The sequence below is a fragment of the Zonotrichia leucophrys genome, chromosome 7, assembly GCF_028769735.1.
Source record: "Zonotrichia leucophrys gambelii isolate GWCS_2022_RI chromosome 7, RI_Zleu_2.0, whole genome shotgun sequence".
NCBI lineage: Eukaryota > Metazoa > Chordata > Aves > Passeriformes > Passerellidae > Zonotrichia > Zonotrichia leucophrys.
In genome coordinates, this window is record NC_088177.1 from 17801716 (window position 1) to 17829242 (window position 27527).

General features: G+C 37.9%; 1 protein-coding gene across 3 annotated transcripts; it reads right to left on the reverse strand.

The window, feature by feature from the left end:
- Positions 1 to 224: 224 nt before the first annotated feature.
- Positions 225 to 27527, reverse strand: RFTN2 (raftlin family member 2). 3 transcript variants are annotated; one of them, XM_064718452.1, is made up of 10 exons: positions 27416 to 27527; positions 26820 to 27024; positions 21759 to 21942; positions 19748 to 19859; positions 17500 to 17812; positions 14388 to 14588; positions 11996 to 12117; positions 10793 to 10896; positions 5140 to 5218; positions 225 to 1678 (listed from the first exon to the last, which is right to left on the reverse strand). In XM_064718452.1, exons 2-10 carry the CDS (start codon positions 26956 to 26958, stop codon positions 1409 to 1411), a joined length of 1524 nt encoding a protein of 507 aa, XP_064574522.1. In that variant the 5' UTR covers positions 26959 to 27024; positions 27416 to 27527; the 3' UTR covers positions 225 to 1408. The 3 variants fall into 3 exon arrangements, with proteins under 3 accessions (XP_064574522.1, XP_064574525.1, XP_064574523.1); XM_064718453.1 differs by having other exon boundaries at positions 1285 to 1678; positions 26820 to 26966; positions 27416 to 27438; XM_064718455.1 differs by lacking the exons at positions 26820 to 27024; positions 27416 to 27527 and adding an exon at positions 25930 to 26058.

The window sequence follows — 27527 nt, forward strand, 5'->3', positions numbered from 1 at the left end:
TGCCATCCATGGGGAATGGGGTGTTGTAGGTAAATGATTAATGACATCTATGTTTGCAGCACAGCACACAAAGAACAGGTACCAAAATCCCTGGGTGATGTGTGTGCTGCACTGCAAACACAGACTGGAGTTATGAATACATTTGCTCAGTTCTGACTTATTTTGACCAAATTATTTTACACTAGCTTAGAGATGATGAGCATTTATAATTTTTTTTTTTTTTTTGCTTCTAGAACTAAATTAAAAATGCACATGGTAGTTATAATCACATTTACCTTCTGGAGATGCATTTTTATTCGGCTTGTCCTCTGTAGCATACGCCTTCCAGACAGCAGCACAAAAGCAGTTGCTGTTTGTTCCTCTCCCCACAGCACCTTGCCAGCATTAATCTCCCTTAATGCAAGCAGCCCTCCCCATAGCAAGGATGGAAGCACAGCAACTTGATCCTTTCCTCTGAACATCAAGTCTGGTACTGGATGCAGCTCAATACACTTTATCCAGTGTGAGATACATTTAGCTGAGACATTTTTATATATACATCCATCTAATACTGCCTATGAAGTTCAGCCTACATCCTCCTATGCATTAGCAGCATCACACTGCTCTCAATGCTTCCTAGGGAGCTTCTCAAACTACTTGTTTACAGACTGCAAGTTAATCTTTCAGGGGATGAGCAGTTCTTAATTTCCACTCAGAAGTACATTATGAACACATCATTATAATACAAGTTATAAACTCCTGGCTTACAAGTACAAGGAACTCTGTGAAAACTGCATAGGTGAAGTTATATTCCAGGAACAAGTTACCTACCTACAGCCTCCTGAGTTTTCCTGTCCATACCAAGTCTGAATGTAGCTTAAATTATTAACACTCTACTGTAAGACTTGACATTTCTCTAGGCTTTCGAACTTAGGCAAGGCAAATAAAGTGAAAATTATATTAAAAAAACTAAACAACAGCCAGACAGTTCATTTTCCCCCACCAATGTTTACAATATCCTTAAAAACCCCCAACAATAAAACAACCAAACAAACCCAAAAGCATTCCTCCAGCTTGTGGAAAATTCTAAACATCCTCATTCCTTTCTCTCTCACACAATTCAAACTGTCACTGTTCTGCAGCTTTTGCTTCCTTGCTTGTCAAAAGCATTAACAAGTTAGCAGAGCACCCAAGTCATGTAGTTATACTATTAAAGACAGACAGAAAAACAAATTATTTTGCAGTAGTATTATTACTACAGTAGGGTTAACTCACCATGGAAAATGACAAAAATACAAAAAAGAGTTTGGGAACAGTCATAGGATTATACCTTTATACTTTAAATGTATTTAAAGTAGTGTAGTTTTTTTTTTTAAAAACCCATTTGTGTGATTTATGTACATGTCCATTTGATGCAGTTACCTACTTATCACATACATGTGACCTGAGTGACTCCATCCTCCTGGTCAAATTGTCCATCATCCAGTTCCCTTAATACTCCATCACTGCTACTGAATCCTGGGAAGCCTCCATAATGGGAAGATCCCTCCTTGATCCAACATTGTTTAGAAGGAGATAGGTGAAACTCATCAGGTGGTTGTCCAGTTTCTACAGGGCAGAAAGTAGCTGTGTCTGATCCAACACTTCTGCTGGACACCCTGCCTTTTTCTTCCCCAGTTATCTGTCTCAAGGATTTCCTCTGAAAAATGAGAGAATGTTGAAATGTTAGTTTATTTAGGGAAAAACAACTGAGCCAAACACTTTGCAACGGATCATGGATAAATTTGGTGTAGCTGCATTTTAATCACGAGTGCAACTCTCAAGAAACAAGAGATTGCCATTATCTGAGGAGGCAATTCCCATTCCCATGGTAAATCTATGCAGATAGAAGTCAGTGGCTGCTCTATACAGCCCTTTGAAACGGGATCCACAGAGTCCTTGCACAGGAGGAACTCAGGATTAATACAGTCTGACTTTATCACTGGGACTGCCTGACATCTTAGCTGTTGAAGTGATGGTTGCCAATGTCAAAAACCAAAGTCAGCAGATCATGATTGCTGCAAATGACAGAGCTACCAGACTGTGCTGAGGGTTCTCTGAGGCACAACAATAAATAAAGGGCTTATCTCAGTTCAGCATCAAGAGCTACCCGAGTTCCTGGGATCTGTGATGGTGCAGCCCCTCCAGAGATAATGTCAGTGCCTGAGCCACACAGAGGAGCAGGGCCAGCAAGGCAGGAGTGCCCTGAGCCCCCTGCCTGGAGCCCTGCTCTCAGCATGGGCACAACCACACCAGGAGATGTCTGCCAGGGGACACTGCCCTGCCCCAGCAGGAGCACAGGGAGCTGAGAGGGAATCCAGCCTCAGCACAGAGCTGCGTTTCAGTGCAAGGAGGACACAGTGCAGACACTTAAAAAAACCTCCACAAACACTTTACAGACTTTTACTATGCTTCAGCAAGTTTGTGTCCCCCTTCTGTACATTGCTAAGCTTTTTCTCAAACCCTTCTGAAACAGTAAAAAACAATGGCCTATGTGGCTAAAGGAAACATGTTTAGGAAAGCTGTTACAGGGAACACTGGGAAATGAAACAAAGGGAAACAGCACTGCCTCAGGAGAAACAGAAGGAAATAAGTTTTGCCTGGACGTCACAGAAAAAGGGTGGAAAAGTTCTGTTTAAAGGAAATAAAGAAAAAGAGAAAAGAAAAAAACAACCCCCTCAAGCACTGCATGGTTCAATCTTGCATTTCATCCTCTGAACCCTTTCTTAGAAAAACAAATGGTTTGTGACAAACAGAAAGTCCACAGAGACATAACAGCCCTTGTAACCCAAGAGGCTTCTGTACTATCACATAAATCACAAGCCAGGCCACAACCCACTGCCCCACAGATATATAAGAAGACAGAGAGATGAGCTGTGAGGACATAACATCCTCCATCCTCAGAAAAGAGACCCTGTGAGAGTAAGAGACCAAGTAATGGAGGATTAAAATTATGGTGCAAACCAACGCAATTGGCAAAACAGAAGGAAAAATGTAACTCTGCTAAATGTTTCAGCTTCAGCCCAGTTACCTATTTAGCCCAAGCTAAATGACCTCAGCATAATGAAATTTCTGGTAGAGAAGAAAAACACTCACTGGTACTGAAAAAAACACATTTTGTTCAGATTTCAAACATAGAAATCCTGATGTAAACGGCTGCAAATCAGCTATTTCTTGTTTACTTTGAGTATGTTTAATGCTTAAGTCAAATGTTTCCCATTCCAACAAAATAAAACAACAACTACAAAACACATTGTATTTGTATACCCAAGGCTGCTCATCACCCTACAAGAGGGTGAAAGAATTTAAACAGTGAGTACAATGCTTCCTATTTTTAATTTAAGCCATGTCTCAAAGATTCATCAGTTCCTCAGAGTGAATGTTTTTACAGAACTGGTTTGTATTACATCTCTTGGCAGAATCCAACTCGTGACATACAGTTACACTGCCTTTTAAGAGACACATAGTTAGAAGTGTCATTAAGCCTTCCCAAGGCCTTAAGTATCAGGAGGTCATGCCCTTATTATATACAGAGTATTGAAGAAGTAGGAAAGCATCAGGAGAAGCATTATTTTATGGCTGGCATGATTTTGCTTTATACATTTACAATGTTGCTATCAAAAATTGTGGTCCAAAATTTACTTTCAGAAATTAATTAGGAAAAGAAGTAAAGACTACAAAGTCAGACATGTGGGAGGAAGTCAGAAGGTTTTAAAGATAAAAGCTGGAGGTGCTTTTGACACAGCGGGCGGTTAGGGAAAAAATTCCACTGGCAGAATTTAGGAGAGGGTATGAATGGAGAGAGATAAAGACACTGGCAAAGGAGACTACACAGAACTCTGAAGAGCAAAAAAGCAAAAGCTCCAATTCTGAAAATGAAGAAATAAATTATAGCATACGAGAACAATCTGGGAACTGAGACAGTGGCAGAGACAAAAACAAACAGGACTTGAAGTGCACATGTTGAAGGCAAGTTCTTCCAGGCATGGAAGTACTAATTATCAGGGGACACTGAGAAGGAAGTTAGGCTGGAGATAAGCAGAAGCCTGGAGAAGAACAAAAAAAGGAAGAGTATATTTTAGAAGCACTAAACAAAGGAAAACACAGATGATGGCAACACATTGACCAGACAGTTAAAAAAAAAACACAGAGAGAGATCAAATAGAAATGCAAGAAACTTGAAGAATTATGGAAATATTCATACAAATAGAGAAAGAAACAGCTAGGTATCACTGCCATATAATTATATGCCATGAATGAGCTTGTGAAGTTACCACTCCACTGCTGGACGTGAGTGAAAACATTGATAGCTTTCCTAACTGCTTAAGGTTATCACAGGACAGACATATTGAACAGAGAAAGGCAGATCAGCCACTGAAATCGAGAAAGAATCAAAAATGGAAACCCATCACAGTATGTCAAAAGACCTGGCAAAGAAAAGCCCACCAGGAGCTCCCCCTTCTCTGGCCACAGCAGGATTTACTGCAGCAGTGTGCTGGTGCAGGAATTGTGACACTGACTTGGAGCAGAATGTGGAGACTGTCAGTCACTTAATCCTCAAAGCACTTGATACAAACACCACCCAAAAGGGACAAAGAGTTGTTGGGGTTCAGCTGCAGGAATTTTAAAGCCTCTATCTCTGTCACAAATTTTTATGCAACAACAGCCCTTCACCCTGATAACCTGCAGGTTACTGTATCCCTCAGAGCATAGCTTAACACTCCTCTCTTCTAAAAATGCGAAAGTTGACGTTTTGAAGGTCAAAACAGTTTTCTGTTTCATGTGCAAGAGATGCAGGATTTTGATCAGACTCCCTAAAGACTTCCAAGGAAATACAGCATAGCCAAACACATTCACCTGAGACACAGTAATTCCTTAGCACAAAACAGGTTTTTAGCCTGCTCATGCTTTTCTCTATGGCTTAAGAGATAACAGCTGAGGAAAAAAGATAACATGTGATCCAGCTGCAAAAAACATCCACAAACCTGAACTCATTTGCAGGGAAACCATGTTCTGCCAGTTCTTTCCCCTGTTAATTCTCGAGTCTAGTTTGTTTCTGTATCTTACCATTATGTGAAGTACTAATTTTTTTAATATTAATACCACAAAAATGTTACTCACCTCTGGTGTCTGGACAGCAGAACTCCACATAACAGGTCTCTGAAGAAAAATTACTTGCTTTGTGGCCAGATTTCCTTCACTGAAATTTAAAGAAAATAGTTTTCCAGGTTTTAAAGGCAATAATTGTCACTAACATATTTGAAGTCAACTTTAGGGTGGGTGTAAATTCACAAGTGAGAAGAGGACAGACTAGAGTATTATCCAGTTTATTAATTCCTCAATAGTTCTTTAATGATATTTTTTTAAAAATAGAAGTATAGGACTTGGTTAAAGTGATGCACAGGAAAATAGGGACAGACCAGTAACTTGTATTACCATGACTGGAGTTATTTAACATGTGTGCTCTTGAAAGTTTAAATATCAGAGCTCCTGCTTTTAATCCAGGTCTGCACATTTACATCTGAATCAAACCTTCACAAGTCTTTTTTGAACTTAACCTTCACTGTTAAACACACAGCAACATATTACTACCTATTAATATCACAACAACCAGGCCCAATCTTAATAGATCCATAGCTTCAGCAAATCTCTCAATACTCTGTGGTATGAAACTTGGGAATTAACATTCTTTACTGCTAAATAAAAGTTGTAAAATGTCATCTAATTGACACAGCAGGATAAGCTTGCTGCCTCACCACCTATGGATAAAGGGCTGCAGCTCAGTTTTAATAAGCTTTGCATGAAGAATGAGATGAATGACACCAGGTGTTTTGTAGGAGGGAGGTACCAGCATAGGCAGGACAAGAGAATATTTGGTAAGAAAAATAAAGAAGGGGGAAAAAAAGAAGAGTAGCTTCAGTCCTGAAACTTTAACAGATGTTAATACTGTTATGGTAGACAAAGCAAAGGTGTTGGTTTGTTTCCCAAAAGAGAATTCTGTAGAAAAATAAACACGACAAGTGAAGCTGCTCCCCAGACCAGATATTACTGATATGATATTTCATAAGCACTACACCCCCTTAGTAGTGGTGATAAATACATCCTGGAAGTTTTAATGTATTTCCATCAGCTTTCCACCAGAAATACATGTCACCACATTGATAGGACAGGTAATACAAACCCCAACTCCATGTCACTGAAAGTGAAACAATTTCAGGACAAGAACTCCAGAATAAGAAGATTTTAAAAATTCCTGTTTTCTTCTAAATGTCAGATACAATACTTTTATAAGTTCTTCTCCCCTCAGCTGCTTTTGGCCAGTATTCAGTAAGATCTTTAAGCATATAAAGGTAAAACACTGAAGTTGTTTGGCCAAAGGGTGACTACATATTTAATAGTGCACTAAATGAGTAACAAAACAGAAACACCAAAGAGATGGCAGTTCATTTGAAGTATTTATGATTCTACCTATTCTATCAACCATAAAACTGTGTTATTATGCATAACATTTCTAAGAACTACTAAAACAATGTAAGCTTTTACTTCAGTATGGATATGTCAAAAGATCAAACACCACACATATGAAGTCAAGGCAACTGGTGCATGTTTCACAACTGAAAATTATTTTGTATTTAACCTCAGGGACTTGCTCCAAGAAAAACCAGGGGTAAGAACTGTTCCTATGAGCTCAGAAGAGCTTGTCAACAGCCTGCCCCAGTAAAGCTTCTGGAAGTAAGCTCTGAGAAAGTACACAAACCAGTACTATTCTCAGCATAAACAGCCACTCAGATCAATAGTTAGTGATGATGAATTTGTGATTTTGTTTGGCCCCTCACAATCTTTTTTTCAGTCTGGCTCAACTCAGGTCACAGCACATCTTTGCATGTATTCCCTTAATGAGAACAGAGAACTGAAACTCCAGCTTGTGGGAAAAACAAAAATGCAGGAGAACAAATTCATTCGTTTCCTTAAGCCTAACAAGGTTTCCTGTTCCAAGAGTCCCTACCTCACTATTTGCATTCATTAAAAGAAAGTGTTTAGATTTTATGTCATTACAAGGAAATCTGCAATCCTGCAACCTTATTCCACTTGGTGAGGTATTTCTCTGTGCCTCAGTTATGTCCCTTTTGATCAATTGAAAAATGTCTCTTCCAAGCAACAAGGCTGAGCACAGTCTCTGGCATGGGGAAGAGCCTAAGGCTTATTTTGTAACAGTGTCTGCATTCCTACAGAGAAAAGAAAAAAACCCAAACACTGAGCTACAGCTTGTACAAATTCTACTAGAACAGAAAAAAGGACATGATGGTGAGTAGACAAGAAGTAAATTAACAAATTTCTAAATGACCTTATTAAAATGCCGCACACGACAAAGCAGCTATGAGCTTAGCTCACAAAGAGCTCAATGACAGTGGGATTTCCACAGAATTTAAATGAGAAAAAGTGCTCAGAGCAAAGGAAACTCCACAGTTTCTCTCACATTTCTACATCCCCTCTTTGCCTCATAAGTCAAGGCATTTTGAAAATACAGATGAAGTGGTGAGCCAGGATAAATGCATACCCACAAAGTCAGTGTTTCTGCAGTGCATTGCCCATAGCCTGCCCTGGCCATTTCAGGGAAGGGAAGTAAAGGTCACTGCAGAGTAAGGCTGCTGAAGCCTTTTTCCTGTCTCTCCTTTTAAGAGTGGTGAAGAGCAACAGAGACTCTTTTGTTGAAACACCAGCAATTTGTTTGTCTGCTTATGCTGTATGGGCAAAACTGTGTCCTCTTACACGTCTGTATTTAAGTTCTCCAAAACACCATGAAGCTACAAGCTCAGCAGTGCTGCCAATGGCTCTGGCTTTTACAGATCCATTTTTTAATGCATGAATATTAGATGTAAAAAACATTCGGAAAAGATGTTAGACAAGATTTTCTGGAAATGACCAAAGGGAATAAGATAAATTATTTTCATGTATGCAGGTGTGCTTTTTGTGGGTATTTTCATTTCTCAAAAAAATATAACTTTGCACTCCTTTGGAACTGGGTAGCATCTAGACTTTCAGTTTGGAGATAGACACCAGCCTGGGATACTAAATGTCCTGGCTTAAAGGACCTATTAAATGAAAAATTTAAAAAGACTTAAAAGTAATTCTAGTTTTCAACCACAAACACGTATGGACTTCTACAAACTCATGGTACTACTAAAAACTGCAGTAATACTAATTTACAAGCAAATACTCACTAAAGATCTGACATGAGGGAAAGTTTTACCATAAATTAGGAGAAAAGGAATACAGAATAGAGGAAAATACTACAGTGAGTAAAAATGGGGATAATAGATAAGATTTTCTTTAAATGCTATGAAAAAATTCTATTTTAAAAGTAAACATGAAAACATAATTTTGTCAGATTATTCCAAGTTGTTGCTTATTTAGTTTCTTCACTGTTTCTGAAACCTCTTAATATTCAGGCTGGGTTTTGAGGTCAGAGTTTTGAGTCTGGGGAAAAAACCAGCTGTTGAGCAGCATAAAGTGTCCTTCTTTATTAAGACTTTTGCATTCCTAGGACAACCCACCACCACCACAGTAATGGCATCTTTCATAGCAGACACACAGTAACCATGCAGGAATTTCTTCTCCTCTTTAAATACCAACATCATTGCCTAAAAATAGTAGTTATCAATCACGACTCAGCCTATCAAAACAGGAAGACATTAATTTTCTGATTCTCATGAATTCTCAATCCCTAATTAGGAATTCTTGTCCATAAGCTTTTTTCCTTTTTTAAAAGCAAACTGAATTGCTGTATATGAGATACATACAGGCACACAAAGCATGATTCATCCTGTTTCTTCCAAGAGTAACTCACAAGCTACAATGGGATAACAAGCATTAGACAATTCATACAAAGTCCTACTCAACCATTTAGGCCAGAAAACAAATGGTTTTTCTTAGGCTGAGTTACTCTGGTGTGGGTCCAAAAGGAATCCAGTTTCAGATTTGGCCAGGACAGAACCCCTTTAGCATGGGCACTGCTATTAATGCTCTGCCTGTTTCACATCTGGGATACAGCACTGCTTGAGACCTGAATATCCTCCTGGTACATTCTCACTGATTCAAGGAACAGCCCCAGCCTAATCAATCTGTTAATGCTTCCTACAGCACTGCATCCTATTTTTTCCCCCCTTACAGCACTTGGCATCTTTTAGTTGGCCCTGCCTTGGCTCTGTGATCCCTGAGGTACAAACCAGCACCATCTGATGTGCTGCAAGCACAGGCTGACACTCCCAGTGTCACTCAGCAGCTGCTCACGACATTCCTGACCCTGCTGTCCAAACCCTGTGGGATGGGTTCAGTTACATGGCTTGTGGGACACAAAAGGTTGGAAGTTCAATATTCTCTCATCCTATGACTCAGAACACACCATGACTACTAAAATCTCCCTGCCATCCTTCAAAGATTATACCCAGATTCTGAAGACTTACTCTCAAGCACCAAGATTTGGCCAAGATTTCAGCTGTTTATGAAAACCAGGCCTGGTGGTTCATGTAGTCTATAAGTCACTATGTTCAAAGCTAATACACTTAGACTACAAAATTATTGAAGAAATTAAAGGATAACCATTTGTTTCATATTCTGGAAACCACTTCTTCCATAGGAAAGCAAAACAGAGACTCTCAAAAAAACAAAAAGGTACAGAACATGCCATATTTTACCACAACTTCTTTTGTCTTTGCATTTAACCAGTTGGTAAAAGTCAACTATTAGAAAAAACACTGCCAAAAAACCCCAACACCTATTTCCTGATCACAAAAGCCTCCTTCTTACATGGGGTGAGTTGATTTAATTATGCCAAATCACTTAAGCAGAACTCTACTTTCTTGCAACAGTTTTCTTACAATCTTCCATGCACATCTTTTTCATGCTGTCTTGATTTAACACAGTGAGGCCTGGGATCCAAAGATTACTCAAGCCATCCACTCTTTCCACAGATGAGCCCTAAGCCCTGCCTCAGTACATCTGTTTGCTTTTGAAGTTTGGCAATCTTAATCTAATGGGTGGAGAATTTAAAAAAAAAAAAAAAAAGAAAATACAAGAGAAGGGAGGCATTAAGAATGCTTCATCTAGTGTTGTATCTTTTTTTGGGAGGGGTTATTTAAGGAAAAGAAGAAAAAAAGCAAGCCTGGAACCTTATGGGGAATCCAGGTCTGCAATTTAGCTCTTCTTAGGTAGAAAAGAGTCCCATCAATGCTCTAAATAAGCATTAGCACTAGAGACCTGAAATCCAGTAGTCTGGTATTGTATTTGAGTTGAACCATAGTGTCTATATTAGAGAGGAGAAACAGCCCAATAACTTGCTGGATTAGCACATTCTCTGCCCTAATTTGCAACAAACACTCCATGACTGTCTTGTGACAACATGGCTTTTTCCATGGTCTAAATCAGTCATTCACCAAGGTCCTAAAACTAGTGAAATATTTCAACACTTGTTTCTAGTTGAAGCATGAGTAACCCCCATTGCTGAGGACTGGGTATGTGATAAAAAGTTTCCTACATAAAATCTTTCATGTTTAGATTTACACAATGTATTTTAAATTTAGAATTAGACTCACTGAAATCAGTAGTCCTAAGGAGATCTGGCAAAGCCCTCATGAAAATGCTACTTACATCTCAAGCTTCACATACATTTAACATCAGCAGTATTTTTCTTCCTTTTACATTCAAGTATGCAAGTAATTATTGAATAATTCTCAGCCACACACACCAAAAATGCTGTAATCAAGAGTTGGGGTACCTGTCATGTCGTACAATGGGTGTAGGCAGGACACAGGTCAGCAGCCATCCAAACTCAGCCAGCGTGTGCAGTAAAGGTCCATAATCTGTTTTAATTTCACACCCCTACATTAATAATCATAAAAAGTAGTAAAGAGACTCTGTACAGGTTTTATTGGCATTTCTACACAATTACAACACCTCCCATCTCACTTTTAATGAGATAATCCTTTGAGAGGACATCAAACTGTTGTTTGGTGGAGATTCATTATTTCAAACTGAAAACAACTTGAAAAATTCAATACAACAAAATCCATGGAAAACTGAATTTATTAACATTAGGTATGAGCTCTGACTCATCAAGACATAATTCAAAGCATCTCACTCATTAAACTTGTCACTTTGTTAAATTAGTGCCTAAAACTTCTAAAGCATCATAATTAGGTGTCTCAATTGACATCTTTATTTACTCCACATATGATAAATAAGCATTTCACTTAGCTACATATTTAAGGTTTTAGTGGGTTTTTTGGTGGTGGTCTTTTTTAAATATACAAGTCTTTAGTTTGATGTTAACTTTTTTCGCATTTGCAAACATGTTTATCATTGGATATTTCACAAGTAAGAAAATCCAACAACATAATCCAACAACAACTGCTTTCAGAGGTCATTCATAGCAATAATCCTAAATTATAAGAATATTTCTAAAGAGTAATTTAAGTAATTTTATTGCTGTAACCCACTACAGCAGCAGATGTAAATTTATTAGGAAACCCAAGTCTTCCATATTTAGCAGTAAAAATACATATCTGAACATTGTACTGAATTAATTTACTATCAATTTTCTCTTGTTGGTTTTCTAGATCTGGCTGTTTTCTCCCCTTTTAAAAAAAGGTGACCTGCACTAGCTGAAATTACACCTAAATTGGTCTGAAATACACACAAAAAATCCCCCAAGATGTTTTCTTTGGTAGTTGTACTTGTTAGTATGAACATTTACAAATGTCAGGCCAGAATTCCTCTGGCATATTTCTTTTATGCACATTTACCAATGCCCACAGATATCTGATTTCATTTTTATCATTTGGGGCTTTAGTAAAGCCTATGCAGGTGACTTCAAGAAACCATCCTAAATGCTTATGGAACACTGGTACCAGCATCCTAAAGGAAAAAACAAAGAAAAATAGCTGTAGGAAATAGCACTGCTAAATCATCACCTATTTACCTCAATGACTGTCCATTGTTCAACAACTATTGCATCATTTCCTTTCCTGGTAGAACCTGGAACCCCAGCACCTTCTTCTTCATAGATAAATAATCCCTCTAAAGATTTGGGCAAATAATCCCCTGTGAACATAAACGTAAGCATTAAGTTTTAGGTTGATAGATTAACAAGATGTACACAAGATGTTTCTTTCTCACTGAACAGTTCTCTAAAATAAAATTAAATGACTCAGCAAACTCAAATTTGTGGTTATTTATGGAGTGTGCAAGTCAACTTATTATTAAAATCCCCTTTTTTTCTACACAAATTGAACTATGAACAACTGTCTCAAAAGCATTAACCCCTTCCATACTCCAGTATCAATTCCAGTTCCCTGTATTCAACATATCCATTACAGAGGATGGGCACAACCCTTTTTTCCCCAGCTTCAATATTGTCCTCCTGACAAGACATGTGGCTTTTGGTGTGGTGGGAGAGAGCACAAAAATGAGTGAACCATGAAGTGTAAAGCTCAACTACAGCCACTTAAATACACAAATGGCCACAGGAAGAGCCTGAACAAGTAATTGTAGGAGGATTCCTGATGGGAAGGAAGTTTGAGAGCACAAGTGTCTGACTCACATGTCAAAGGCCAGCAGCATCCGTTTGGCCCAAACTAAAGCTGTGCATCAAATACAGATTCAGTTTCTGGTTCTCCTCGTCCTAACAGCCTTTGGGAAGCCTTTTGTGGAAATGCACATTGACAGCTGACTAACCAACTAAATTGGTACAGCAAAATCATGTAATCCTCAGAATATCAGCATTAAATCCCCTCCAATACTGGATGAGATATGTTAGTACCTGGGTATTAAAGATGGGGAGTTATTCAAGCAAAGAAGAGCAGACAGCTCTCTCTGTGGGGAATGAAAGACTGTAAAACTCTTGTTGGACAACAGCTGCAAAGATTAATTTCAACAGCTGCAAAATCACCCTTCAGTGAACTGTAACAGATCTCCAGAGAGTTCTTTTCCAGCTCTAAAAAAACTCTATAATGAAAACTACAACTCTGAATTCTCACCTCTCCCCCACTGAAGGAAATTCGGTTGTTCCACTGATTTTAATAAAAAGGAATAACAGTTTCAGAGTAAAAAAGACCACTGCTACAAACCGTGGCATTAGACTGCTCATGTGCACAAAATGTGCAGTTTGAGAGAGACTAGCTGCCAAATTCCATCAGAAGTAAATCTACATTGATGAGCTTATGTGCCTCTGAGTCACTAAATTTACTGCAGAGCTACAGAAACACAGTGATTCACACTCAAAAGCAATGAAAACTGAAGAACTGTCATCAGTGTTTGGCTTCTTTTTTTGAAGAATCATCATTTAAACTGCAAAGATCTTGTGTTTTGCAGGTTTTTTTTTCATTTAGGGCCTTCAATAATCCAAGAGTTCATATTGTTTTAAATCAAAATTATCAGAAAAAAGCATAAGGCATAGTAAATATAGCAGCTGCTCAAACTGACAGTAGTTTTACCTCCTCATATAATTAAGACAAAGTGACTTATGAAAGCCACTTTAATACATTATTAATTATCTATCACACTTGTTAATCATCCTGAGCATTACAAAAAACTGTTTAAGGTCCCTGGAGCCTTTTCAACTAAGATTTGACAAGACATTTCTCTACTGCAACCCTGTATTTCACTTGCTTACACTGCAAGAATTAATTCTAAAGGAACATCAACAAATTGCATCTTAGTACAAGCAAGACAGGTAAAAATGTAACCAGAGCATCACCTTAGTGAAGTACAGTGTAGGTTTGCTATCAAACAACATTTGTTAAAAGAGTTAATTGTTTTGGAATTTATTAATCATCTCAGTTTGTTTTGGTCTGTACTCCTAACACCAGGGAACTACAATTTTCTTCACTTTTTTTCAAGTAATGGTATAACAGTAGTTAACTACTGTTTTTTGCACACTTTTAACTTCTGGCTTTCAGACAAATCCAATTCAAATGGAAATGAATCTCTCAATTACATATTTTACCAGCAACCGAGTTCAAGAGTTCTAAACACATTTCATCCTATTGTCTTTTCCTTGAAAAAGCACAAACCCAACCAGAAGAACTAGCACAAAAGGTTTATTTTGTTATAAAGCTGCTCTAGTTTGCTGCTTTGAAAATTGGCAATTTGATAAAACAAAGCAAGAATTTCAATTACTTCATCTATTATAAATTTGTGGAATCTGATACCTAAAAGGGTGTAATTTATTTTCTGGGCAGTTACAGATCCATCTTGACACACTCACATATATACCCTCCCATCAAGAAGCAAAATATAACCCTAATTTTTTCAAATTACATAGTTCTATGTAAACAAGCAAAAGTTTCATGGTACCCTGGGACAGTACTCACCTTTATTAGTTTCCCAGTGTACAAAAGAATCAACTAAGGCCAATCCTTGTTTATAATAAAATGTAGTTAATTCTAGCCAGTCTGCTTCCAGAGTACTAACAACTGGCCCTTTTCTTGTTACTTTCATAGACAAAACACCTTCATGGTAGGTCCAGCAGGTAGAATCATCATCGAAAACATTGAAGACTGTATAGAGCTTGTCTAAGGAGAGAGAAAGGAAGAATGAACTTCAAAGACAGTGCTCTAAAATTTGTAATATTACTCATCTCCTATTTTAACATAATTTTCTATTTCTAAGCAACAGTTTTAATAATTGGTTCTTAATGTTGTTCTGCTTAAGACCTAAACACACTCAGGAGAAGGTGTGAGGGGAGGTACACTTTGGGATACAAGGAAAATGGGAACTTATTACAGCTGGGCTGTCACTGAATTCTTCAGGTACTTGGGGTTTGCATAAAGAAAACATACAAGGACTAAGAAAAACCAGGGCAAACAGCCTTCATTTCTGCCACTTGTGGAACTTCTGGCTACAAATACTAGCAACTATAAAAACAAAAGCCAATTTTCTAAGCTTGCAAATATAAGGAATGCATTGCACTGACTTTAACCCATTATTCTCTGAAGTATCAGTGTAATTAGTTGCTTACTGGGATTTTCCCACAGTAAAATGATGATGATCAGTGGAAGTTAAGGGTACAAAACCAATTTATCTTCAAATTGGTTTTCTGTCTAGGTATTAATACAGCGCTGTAACAAAACCAGTCACACACAAGCACTCACTAAAAACTGACACAGCCATAGCATATTAGGAAATCACTGGTGCAAGTTATGAAACCCCAACTATGTGAGTGTGTTCTACAAATACACTTGTGTGTCACTGGTGTACAGAAGTAACACAAAGCAGCTGGCCAGAAATATTCTTGGATTGCCCAATACTGCTGGGCAGCCTAAATCAATGCAAACCAACCTCTAAATATCAAAGTTTTTGCACTGTCCAAACAAAGGAATTTGCTAAGATGACCCAAGTTAAGAAATCAGTCTCTCTAGGCTCCAGAAACAGAGAAATTTCCAAAATAGGATTTGCACTCCAAGTAATCTGAACCAATATCTGGAAGAATCCCTCTCTACTTTGAGAAGTGTTACTACACTCACTGCAGGTGACATCATGTGCCCAGAATAAGGGAAATTCAGAACAAAATGTTGAACTTTCAGTAAGAGAACTCTTTATACAGTTTTATCACTTTCACAGGTGCTTATATCACAATAGATGTGCTTATCATGACAAACCTTAATTTCTTTTACTATCTATTGAAGTGAGATCCCTTATTCTACAGAAAAAGAAAATTGTTTCCCAATACAACTATTCAATTCCTCACATCTACCAGAAATTTACCTCTGCAAGCAATGTATTATAGTCAAAATTCAATAAAATAGTTCACAAAGCAATATAACAGTAAAAATTCATACTTAAAATCCCTAAATCTCTAACTTGGACATATTTTTTTGCCTCTTTTGAGCAGAGGTAAATGAAAGTGGCACACTGGCAGAGCAGTATATACCTACACATATGCAAGACTGCCTTGGAAAATTCACAGCAGCATTTTTCAAAATGACGATTACATAAAACAAAGAAAGGTGGTTAAGTTTCCAGAAGTTTTACCTCATCAACTCCAGTGACTTTCTGTTTGACTAGTGTAGAGAAGCCTGGCATATCCTTCCTAAGCTTTTTGAAGTTTCCTGAGAACACTGCACATAGGGGATGCTCTGGCTGCTGATCTACCTGGTCATGCCAGCCTGCACAAACAATGCTCCTGAAGAGAATCTAGTTTTCCACTTCTTCCTTACAGGACTGCTAATATATAGCAAACCCACTATTTAAAGCTGTAAGAGAAGAGTTAAGCTTTACCAGATTATGCTATAAAGGCTCACTTGTAGGAAAACTGCTTTACTCGAGTGTTAAAAATAAGAGGATCATTGATTATCTCTGTGCTTAGAGTCATTATTCTCACAGTCTACAAACTGGAGAGCTGCTTTAACAGGAAAGTGAAAAGGTTGCTTTTGAGAGCAATTAAAACGTGTCTGGCTCATCAGGGAATGCAGCCTGACATGAAAGTTTCATGCTGCCTGCTTTCCACACAACTCTGTCTTGCATTAGTTCTCTTACTCAGATTACTTCTTTCTTTCTACCTTTTCCTCTTAGCAGCCAGGAGGCTTTAAGAGTTTCAGTACCAGAAGTCAATGTTTCAGACCATTTTTTGCACAGACTACACCAAGCACCTCATCCTTCTACAACAAAGTAATCTATCACAGCATCAGCATTTTTTCAATTATGCTTTTCCTTCCTATACTTCTAATGCTTACTTTTCTCTAAGAAATTCATTTTGTAACAATTATTGTCTTCAATTTCATGGTCAATGCATTAATTTCAGTGATCTCTTTCAGGATACTTCTTGAAGGCACATTAACCAGAAAGAATCCATTATGAACGGATTTATTTGGTGTACATTATGTGAGTTGCCTGGAAGCATGTAAAATTATGGCTCTAGCTGGAAGGGGCTCTCTTTGTTGTCATCTTTGAAACAGGCACAACTGAAATCACAATGTATACTTTGAAATCATTATGTGTTTATAATTTTATATTGAGTAAACCTACGTGTGCATTCCAGAAAATATTTTATAACAACTGCATCCTTCTAAAAGGAAGGATTTTTACTGCCACATGTTCGTTATACACATATTGAGCAAAAAACCTTGAAATGTGCCACATTTCAAGCCACAATTACACTGTGGGTGATTTTGGGGGGTTTGTTTGTGGTTTTCTTTTTTTCTTTAAATTGCAAACTAGAATTCTGACAGTACATCTACAATAGTCTATATGAAAACTGAAATATGATTTCAATATATTACTACAGCTCACATACATAAAAGAGAAGGTGAGTGTTCCTTCTGCTTTTTTTACTGGCAACTCTTTTAGAAATATGTATGCATTTACATATGCATGTGGAGAGGCATCTTCCAAAACTAGTATTTGATACAACAGAAAACTGTTTTATTTTTTCCAATGCCTCAATAAAATACCTTATTTCTGCAACAAACAAGCAGCATTTATTACCATCTCCTTTCCGTGGCTTAGAAGGGCTGACTTCTTTTCCAAACTGGAAATCTGAATCCTCTAACAGTCTGCTTTCTCCATGCATTTCTTCCTCTATCCCACTCTCAGATGAGTGACCACTCAATGTCCCTTCATTCCAGTTTTTATAGTTTTCCTCAAAGTTTTCTCTTCTGTGTTCCCTATTTCTTCTGCCCAGCGTTGATTCCAGCTCTGCACCTCCATCTGCACTTGTTCCATTACAGGCTTTAGGATGAGGAAAATGTTGTGTTACAAATCCCACAAACTTCTTTCCTCTTTTAGCAGCTTCATTAACCTGCAATACAACATAAAACTTAGCTGCAAAGTCATTTTACAATTGCATAGACCTTTTTCTTCTTTAAAACTTGTACATACATGAACCACTTTACTAAACTGCTGCGGACATAAAGGCCTAACACTGTATTACAGAAGGGTGACTGGTCTTTGGTGCTGCTCCTGCTTCAAAGTAAATGGAAGTTTTCCAGCATGCCTTTGGAGTCAGGCCAAGAAAGGTGGCCAACACTGGTACTGACTTCAGAGTAAACCAAATCCCTCATTTAGAACAAACCCAAAGTACTTTATTTACTGTGTTGTATTGATAAGCAGCACAGCAGAGCAATAAATAATATTTCTCTAAATACGTGATGCCAGTCATACTAAAAACACTTCTGTAGTATTGGAGGTCAGTATCTCTCTCATGAGCCATGAGTCATTGCCCCCTGGCTCCCTTGGAGGCTGCTCAGCTTTGTTATTACTGAGGACAGTGGAGGAGCAGAGAAAGGAGAGGGCTAGAAGCAAATGAAGATCCTCTTATTTCAGCCAGTGGTGTCTTCCCAGCACTGAAGTCTCAATGCACAACTGCAACATCTGTGCCATCTGTGGGATGTGGCTGTTCTTGGGGCTGTTTTTATTCCCTGGGTGAAGGAGTGCTGCCATTCAGGAAGGTGACCCCACTGACACCTTGTACTACATGCTCCCCTGTGAAGTAAAGTCCCAACAGATTAAACAGAGGAGCTTCAGCTCAGAAAGAAGATATCACATGGGAAGTACGGGATTAAGTGAGGGCAGAGGGGGAAGGATCTTTGTTCAGTTTACTCACATAAACTATTAATCCCCAGGGTGAGTAAAAATCCAACACCTGATGCTACTGCAATCCCTTTTTAGTGCCATGACAGCGACACCTCAGTCTACCTACAGTCATTATTTATGTACAGCAATACTACAGTATGCCAATCACTGTGGTCATACATACAGAGCTGCTGCTTCAAGGACAGCCAAAATAGCTTTGAATTTAACGAGCAACAGAGAAAAACAGACAATATGAGAATCTTTTTCCTGAAACACCACAAAGTTTTATTGTTTCATATCTTAAAAAAAAAAAAAAGTACAAAGACTTGACTGGATTAATGGTTCTGTCTTTCTAAAACTGAGGGCATTTAAAAATCAAATTATTCTCACATACTACTTCTGTAACAGATATGCTTCCAAGACTCCATCACTGCTCATTTCAAGTGTATTCTTCCTTCCAATCTCTGTCTGCTACACTACACCACCAACCTGGAATAGGTGTATATATATATACACATATATATATTATAAATGCATAATGTAATCACATTTTACATCTGAAGAACCCAAGAAAGTCAAAAGAAGCCATTTATAAAATACAAACAACTCTTGAAATTTCAAAGATCATTAAAAAAGATCTCCAACATGCTTTTTCTTCTACTATCCTCCTTGGCAACTAATGTAAAAGATACCACTAACTCTTGTAATAACAATAGCTTCCTATTCCAGCAAGTCTTCAATTCTGCAGAGGAAGTTAAACACAAAAAGAACTAGAACTTGCATTTCAGTAGAAGTTTTCTGTAACTATACAATGTTTTCAAAAGCTGTGCCAAGTAAATATTTATTTTAGTTCCTACACATGTTGTATTTTTTGTTAAAGAATGAAAAGAACATTTCTTCTTGGGTACTTGACTCAGAAAAACATAAAATTCACATATCATACAAGTGTTTTATAATGAGAGACTGAGCTTGATTTTGCTTTCAGTGAAGACTTCCAAAGCTTTACAGAGATATTGACAAAAAGTAACTCTTTTCTCACTCTGAGAGAAATTTTGTAACTTCTATAAAATCAACACAAAACTAAAACCACAACCACTAAATGTAACTTACACTTATGATAGAAACAAAAATCTGAAGAGAAGTTGGAAAAAACCTCCCTTACCTTTTCCAGCAGTTCTTTCACTACTTCATTTGTCAGTGTTTCATATGTTAAAGGACATTCCTCAATCACCAGCCTGGGGTGCCTTTGTGCTCTGGGTGCTGCGTGCTTCTGGCTAGAACACAGAAAGAAAGCAGTCTTTGTCAGGAGTTTGCTGCTAACTTCAGCAAGTGCTTGCATATAGAATTCTTTTCTTTTGGAATAGTTATGAATGAAATCCTGACAATGCTTCTTCATACTATTTAGAAGTCAATGGGTTTTGGTGTTTTGTTCTGTTTCTTACACAAAGTGACAGGTACTATGTGTTTCAATGCCAGGATGAGAATATTAATATTTAACAGGAATTTCATCTAAAGACCATGCAGAGAGATAGTTTGGAAATGAAGCCTTACTGATAAACAGCTCTGCCTTTGTAATAAATAAATGCAAAAATCTCTGACAATGCAAAACACACAAATTAAAACTAAATTTAGTAAGCACAAAGCAGATTCAGTTTTGTAGAAAACACACCATGAATAGAAATGGTCCTTTAACACTGTTAACATGCTGCTGCTTAGTTTTTGTAACTAAAGGAGAGCTGCAGCTGTTAAATGAAACAGTATAGGCAAATTCTAGGAACACAATGCAAAAACACTTACTGAGGGTTAAATAATGTTTGAATCTCTCATATTGAAGCTGACAAACCCCAACTTCCATTCAAAGTCACAGAACAGTCCTCATGTTTCATCTAAAGCTGGTTATTAGTCAGACAATATTTAGTGTATGCCAATAATATAATGGGATTTTATTTGATGCTTTCTTTGTATAATAATTTCATTTAGAAAATCAATTCTAAATGAAATGATTAGACACATGCAAATACAGAAGCTGACCTTCCAAACAGTAGTTGGAGAAGGTGTATTTGCCCACAGCAAGACCAGCCTTGGAACATATGGCAGCTGGCAAGGAAACTAGAACCTACACTAGTTTCACAGGTATGCTACAGTCTCATCCTTCACCCATTCAGGGCCTAAAGGTTCAAACAACAACTTCCAAAGGATGCCACATCTACAGCAGTAAGGCAAATAGTGTCAGCTCTTGGAAGCCTCAGCTCCAGGGCAAGCATTTTGCTTTCTTACTCAAGTTTTTGCCCACAGGAACAGCATTCACCTTATCTGCAGATGAATCTATAAAGGTTAAATTGCATGAACAGCAAATACTCCCAAAAATGCTTGTTCAATCAAAGGGTTTGAGAATTTCTCTTATATGAACACTTAGAGAAAGCATTACTGCAGTGGCAGCAAGGCAGCTTCCAATTCACACCTTCCTAATCCTCAGATAAAGACAAGAACCTTTGTGCATCACATAAGGACTTAGGAGAGAAGGAGAAGCTTCACAGCTTTTAATGCTGTAAGAAATCCACTTTATAGTTATCCAAAATAAGAACAAGAGGTTAGCTTCTTTGCATTCAAAGGAACTAATGAATGGTAACATTGCTTTGTATGTCTTTTTAGGATCACATGGTGATTTTAATGCAGTAAAAACAGGAGTAATAAACAAGACCATGGATCTGGAACATAAACAAGCTCCTGCCTCTCCCTCAGTGTCAAAACAAAGCTTTTGTATAACCTCTGCTCCAGAATGAAGATTTTCTTCTTAATAAGGAAAAACCCAAACTATCCCTGACAAATTAATTCACAATCTATGTCATTTTCCCCTGGGAAAGACAAAAGTTTTGCAAACCAAGAAAAGGCAAGCATTACATACTTTAAAGCAGCTTATTACTCTCCTAGTATTTTAGTTAATCTTATTTACTGCAAGTTCTAAGACAGATGATATTACACTTAGGATTTTGTTAGGCTATTTACTAAGGCAAAGGAAACGTCAGCTTACTGTGCACTTAGCATTAATTAAAGACATTACTAACTGGCTAATCTCAGGTGCTCATTTCAAATTGATAAGCAATGAATGCTGAGCAGCCCACACACAAATGGCTTCAGCACAGGATCAGTGTACTCAAGGATTTCCCTGTTACCTCAGCTTTAACCGGGAGAGCACCACTCGATACATGTGACTTGCAGGGAAGCTCCTCCTCCGTCCCACCGGCAGCAGAATGGGATGCACAGCGCCCACAACATAGCCTTGGCTGTAATACTCTTCCACCCGAGCTGCTATATCCAACACAGAACTGATCCTGATCACTTCTGGATTTGAAGAAGCTACAAAGCATTGAAAGCAGAAGAGAAGCACATGATACTGTGTATGTCTATAAACACTTTAGGTGAGTTCCCTTTATGCAAACCACAAAACCTATCCCCAGCCATTTACTAAAACCTACAGTTCTATTTATACAAAAAAAGCAGATTCACGGGTGATTCAACACTATTCAACTACTTCAAGTACCTATTTTTACAACTTAATACGATCTATTTTAACATACTTGGCAACATTGTCTGTTTGATCAAGGTCTGCCAAGCTGATTTAAAAGCTGTGTTAACATCTAAACACATAATAGAGTTGAACTTAACAAAGCAACTATTTTGTCTAGTCCAAGCCTTAAACATACTAATGCAGTATCCTTCAACTCCAGTTTTCAGGTAAATTTCCACGCAACAGATTTAAGCCTACAACAATTGATTTGTTTCCATTAATTTTTTTCCACTTAGAAATTATCTGGAGGAGTATCTGGGACTTTTGACAGTCCCAGTTCCTTTTTTCACCAAACTTACACATCACCTAAGTAAGCTGATTTCTAGGGAGGGTCCCGCTCAGTATGTGCAGGAATTTTGCATCATTAGGCAGCAACTGGATAATACATTATTGTTAGGGAAAACTAACATAAAGAGATAAAGGGAAAACTTGTTGGAGAACCTTTTTAAAATGGTCCACAGCCTTTGCAAAGAGAAAAGGAAGATTCCACACTGGTAACAGATACATATTCTGCAACAGTCAGTCTGATGGGTCAGTAATTCCTGTTTCTCACAAGAACAGCTGGAACTCTAGATGCCCTCAGAAAGCAGGAAATCAATACTCATACACAAATAGCAGCAGAAGAGTCATTACACCAGCACAGATTTGCCAAAGCTTTCATCTTTTGCACTTAGGAACTCTGAAAACAAAACAGCCTGGCTGGAAATGTGCTGGTCTGTTGGGGAGCCCTGCTCCAAGCAGCCTATTTGCCTGGATCCTGATGGAGCCCTCTTTGCAGGACTTTCTGTGCATTAATACCAGTGCCCATCTGCACCAAAGGATGCCTCACTCAAAACTAAGCAACACCTTTTCCAATATACAAGCAAGTGTAATGTGCTGCCCTGAACATTCCCTATCTAACCATACAACTGAAAATAACTAAACACACTAACTCTTCTTTGATTCTGTAATTAAAAAAATGCATGAAATAAAAAAGAAAGTAAATGCAATTATATAAATCTCTCATCACTTTGCTGAGTTAATTTCTTGTCCCTGCCTTCTCTTGTCTATCTGCATTATAGTGCAGGCTGGCAATAGCAAGGAATTTAAGGACCTAAGACACAGAAGTCACTAAGTTTGTCTATCCTACTGCTTTAAACTATCATAAACCAGATATATGACTCCTTAGTTTGCACCAATGTTTTATTCTAAATAAATTGAATTAGAACTCTGCTGATTCACAAGTAGTGTTCTGTAAAGCCTCTCTACGCTGCTTTCCCACTATAAAATGTGGATAATATTGACATACATACACTTACTGAGGGCTTTAAAAAAGACCACAAAACCCCCACAAGCTATCAGAAACTAGTATTTTACAACACTCAAATGCTTTTTAACACCAATTTCTACTAATGGGAAAAGGAATGGTGGCCTACTTTGCCTGTCACTGTAAGAACCTTAACAGAAAAGCCAACAAGAAGAACCAGGATAATTTATACCAGGGAAACACACACTACCAAAAACTATCACCAACACAAATATTGATGGTTTATTGCTGACATCCAGCAAATTCAAGCTACTAACTAAACTGTCATTCTCAGTCATAAGGACAAGGCTGTTGCACTTTTTCTTTAAGCAGACAGTATATCACAGCTTCCCTTTTGTAAACAGATGACATTTTGTCATTAGAATAATCCCATCCCATGATTCCACTCTGCAAATCCAAGAGCCCATGTATTGAGAAATAACTGCACCATAGCCTACAGACCAAAATAGTAGGAATGATGCAATTTGCTCGCCACATCCCTGATTTTATGAATGTCTTAAACCCTTTTTCATAACAAAACTTTCCTTCCTGATGTGCTCTCAACAGGTAGCCAAAATGCTGTAGCAGTAAGAACTCCAGCTAACTTTCCAGATGCATGGTAAATCTCAGATGCAGGATACTGAAGATGATGACAAAACAGCTATTTCATACATATTCACACTGGTATTCAGAGTGACACAAACTTGACAGCATGTCATCTTAGCAGGCTGCATCAATATTTCTTCTTTCCCCTAATAGGAGCATAGTGGATAATGCATAAGCATTCTGCTTAGAAGAAATATAGAAACTACCCCTACTTTTTGGTTAAACTGACTTCAAAAAATAGCAGCTGTTTGTGTGATTGGGATATGCTTCATGACTGAGACTTTGGGATTTACAGTCACTGACCAGCATTTAAAATTACACTTCAGTGTCCACTGCTCCCTCTTCTTTGTACTACTCCAGTCCACCAAAATAAAAGATTGGCTGTGATTTTTTTTTGTTTGGGATTCCCCTGATGGCCATCATCCCCCATGGAACTCACAGCTAATTTTTACGGTAGGGATGGGAGCATTTTGGGGACCAGGAAGGGAGAAGCCAAGGTTCAGTGCACAGCTAATAAGTAGTTAAGATGCACAGGGACTCCAGCCAGCAAATTCAGACTACAGCATGGTTGACCTAATCTGCATCATGGCCTGGGAGAAAAGATCAGGGACTGCTGAAAGTTTCCCCAGCAGGCTCATTTTGACTTCACATTGCATATACCTGATAAAGCACAGAATAAGGCATATTGAATTGAAATAATACATTTATGCTTGCTATACTTTTATCCTGATGCAGGACATGGTTTACTGTAAGATCTTAAAATATTATTAAGTGCAGACTTTCTGTTTTTCTTGGTGCAAGATCCAGTGACAAGAAATCACTCGGGCACACGTAAATCCCCTCTGCAGAGGAAGACTTTGTTCTGGAAGTAGGCAAAGCAGAATGAGTGCCATAAATACACAACTTGACAGCAGAGGAAAAACTTTGGTCTGAAGTGATAAAGGGCTCCCAGTTTAATTAAGCCAAAGGACATTCAAATAGCAACAAGTACATGAGCAAGCTGACTGAAGGAAAAAAGAAAAAAAGCTCAGTATATTCTCCACCATACTTGAGCCAATCCACCCATTTCAGAAACACTCAGAATTGAAAAATGCCTCCAAGACAGTAGAAATATGCACCATGTTCTTTTTCTGTATTCATCTTAGCTGTAAAAATAGAGGCTTAAAAAAATTTAAGGTTATATACACATAACTAGAACCATTCAACAGAAAGATACCTTTGTTTACAAATCCCCTTACTTCCAGTAAGAAACCTAAAAAAGAGTGAGGTAACTGTCTGAAACTGATCTCAGCTATTTAACATAATTCCACTGAAGCAAAGCAATTCTGATTATCAGACAAACAACAGAAAAAGAATCTTTACTGCTGTGCTGCTAGGTTATTAAAACAGAGCTACACCTTTAATTGCACATGTTCGATGGGCTATTACTTCAAAGGTCACAGCCACCTTTAAAACAAGTAATTTATAAAACACTATTAGAAACTGTAACTTGAAAACAAAAAAAACTACCTGGAACAGAGGCTATTTAAGAACACTGAATGCTCTTCAGTTTCCAAAAACATTATCCTTCCTGTATCAGTATTTAATTAATGTATGTACTAGGTAGCCTAGTTTATTTCCAATACCTTACCACTACTTATTTGATAGTTTTGTTTCTTCAAAAGGAAAAAAAACAGTGAGAAACTTTTTATGCAAATAAACAGAACAAAGTTAGATCTCTAGTACTATGTAACCTAGCAGAATATATCTTCTATTAGTCTCATACAGCTTTTTAATGAAAAGACTCTTGTATTTAAAATAAAAATATTACAACACTAAAAAATAATCAAAAGCCAACTTTTGTTTATGAAAAAGTTTCTGCAATTGCACTAAGATCTGCACTTACACTGTTTCCCTTTATCCAACCCTTCTAGTAACAGCATTTACTTCAAATCCTTGTTATTAAGCATTTCCAGTACACTAGGTTGTTACAAAATGCAAGTTACTATGAAGTGAGTGTAAAAGTGAGCTGTCTGAGCTCTGAGGGCAGCCATCTGGGCTTGTTTATGTTTTCAACTTTGTGGAACAGGGAGTTGCTCTGTTAGAGATGGGACACCCTCGGGAAGGAAGTATCCCACAGAGCACTGTCTGCCTCTAGCTATGCATACAGATTTAGTTTCATTTCACTCACAATTTCAAAAGACTATTCAACAACTACAAGTAAAGCATTTGGGAAAAAAAGCAAGACAAAACTCAGACTCTTATAACAGAAACCTCTACCAAGAGACTGCGGTGGGCGTAAGAGGGGAAGTTACTCCTGATATACAACTAAGGAACAGACTTACTTCTGCATAAAGAAACAAGGACAATGACAGCCTGTTTTCGGAAGTTGAGTGCATTTAAAAAATTGTTATTCAATTAAGGCTCAGGCACAGTGTATTTTCTGAACCGTCACACTGAATTCAGACAACCATTATTCAAAGCCAGTACGGATGGCAGTATGTGACTCACAGGAAACTAGGAAAAATCTCTTAACAGTTTCTAGCCAGCTTCCTTAACGAGGACAGTTGTATAATTTGCAGGGTTTGGTTGTTAAAAATACTTCAGCAGTTTCCATTGTAATTTTATACAAGTAAGAACCTTCGTCGTGATTTGTGTTTCAAAATAAAAGTCTTACATTTTGGCTAGCTTTGACAAAAGTGCCTAAGATTTACTGTAAGTCAAACAAGACAAAACTAAGTTAAACCCTCTTCCTTCTTACTTCAAAATAGTAAAGATACAGCATAAAAAAAATACCTTCTAAGGTAAAATCCAGCAATACATATTCATAAGCAGAATCCGTCTTTGTTTCAACTTGTGGTCTCTTCAGTGTAGAAAAGATTTTTCCAGGGCTGCTATCATCTGGGTCTTCCAGCTTTCTCAGTCCGCACCCCATGGCAAGATCTGCAAATGATTAAGTCGCAGGAAAAGGTGGGGGGAGCAGCAAGATCTGTCGCTCCTACTACAGGGAAAAAAAAGGAACCAAATAATTCCCCTCGATTTTTCTTTCCCTATTAGCTGCAAATCCAAACAGAGAAAAAGTCCAGTTCCCAGACCAAAAAGCAAAGGTACTTTCCATTCATTTTTAATATAGAAGCAGTAAGCTCGTGACGATTTCAAGCTACAAACTTGGCTAAGAGTAGGCTGGATTTCACAGCAACATTAGAGCTGCTCCCAACTAGCAGAGATTTTCCATGCCACGTCAATTTACAGCCAGCCCCTATCAGTGCTCTCTTGCAGAGGACACCAATAGTGCTTTGTTTGTCCTTCTAGACTGCCTGGGTGAGGGGGGGCGAGGGGGGAAGAAGAACTGAAAAAGAAAGTTAGAGAGAAACTTGTCTGTCATTACTTACCTCCAGAAGTTCCCAACTGCAGTAGAAAGTCAGACAGGAAAAAAGCAAGTTAGTCAGAATGAAAGAATGAGAAAAGAGCCTCAACATGGTTGGAGATGAAAATGACTTCCAG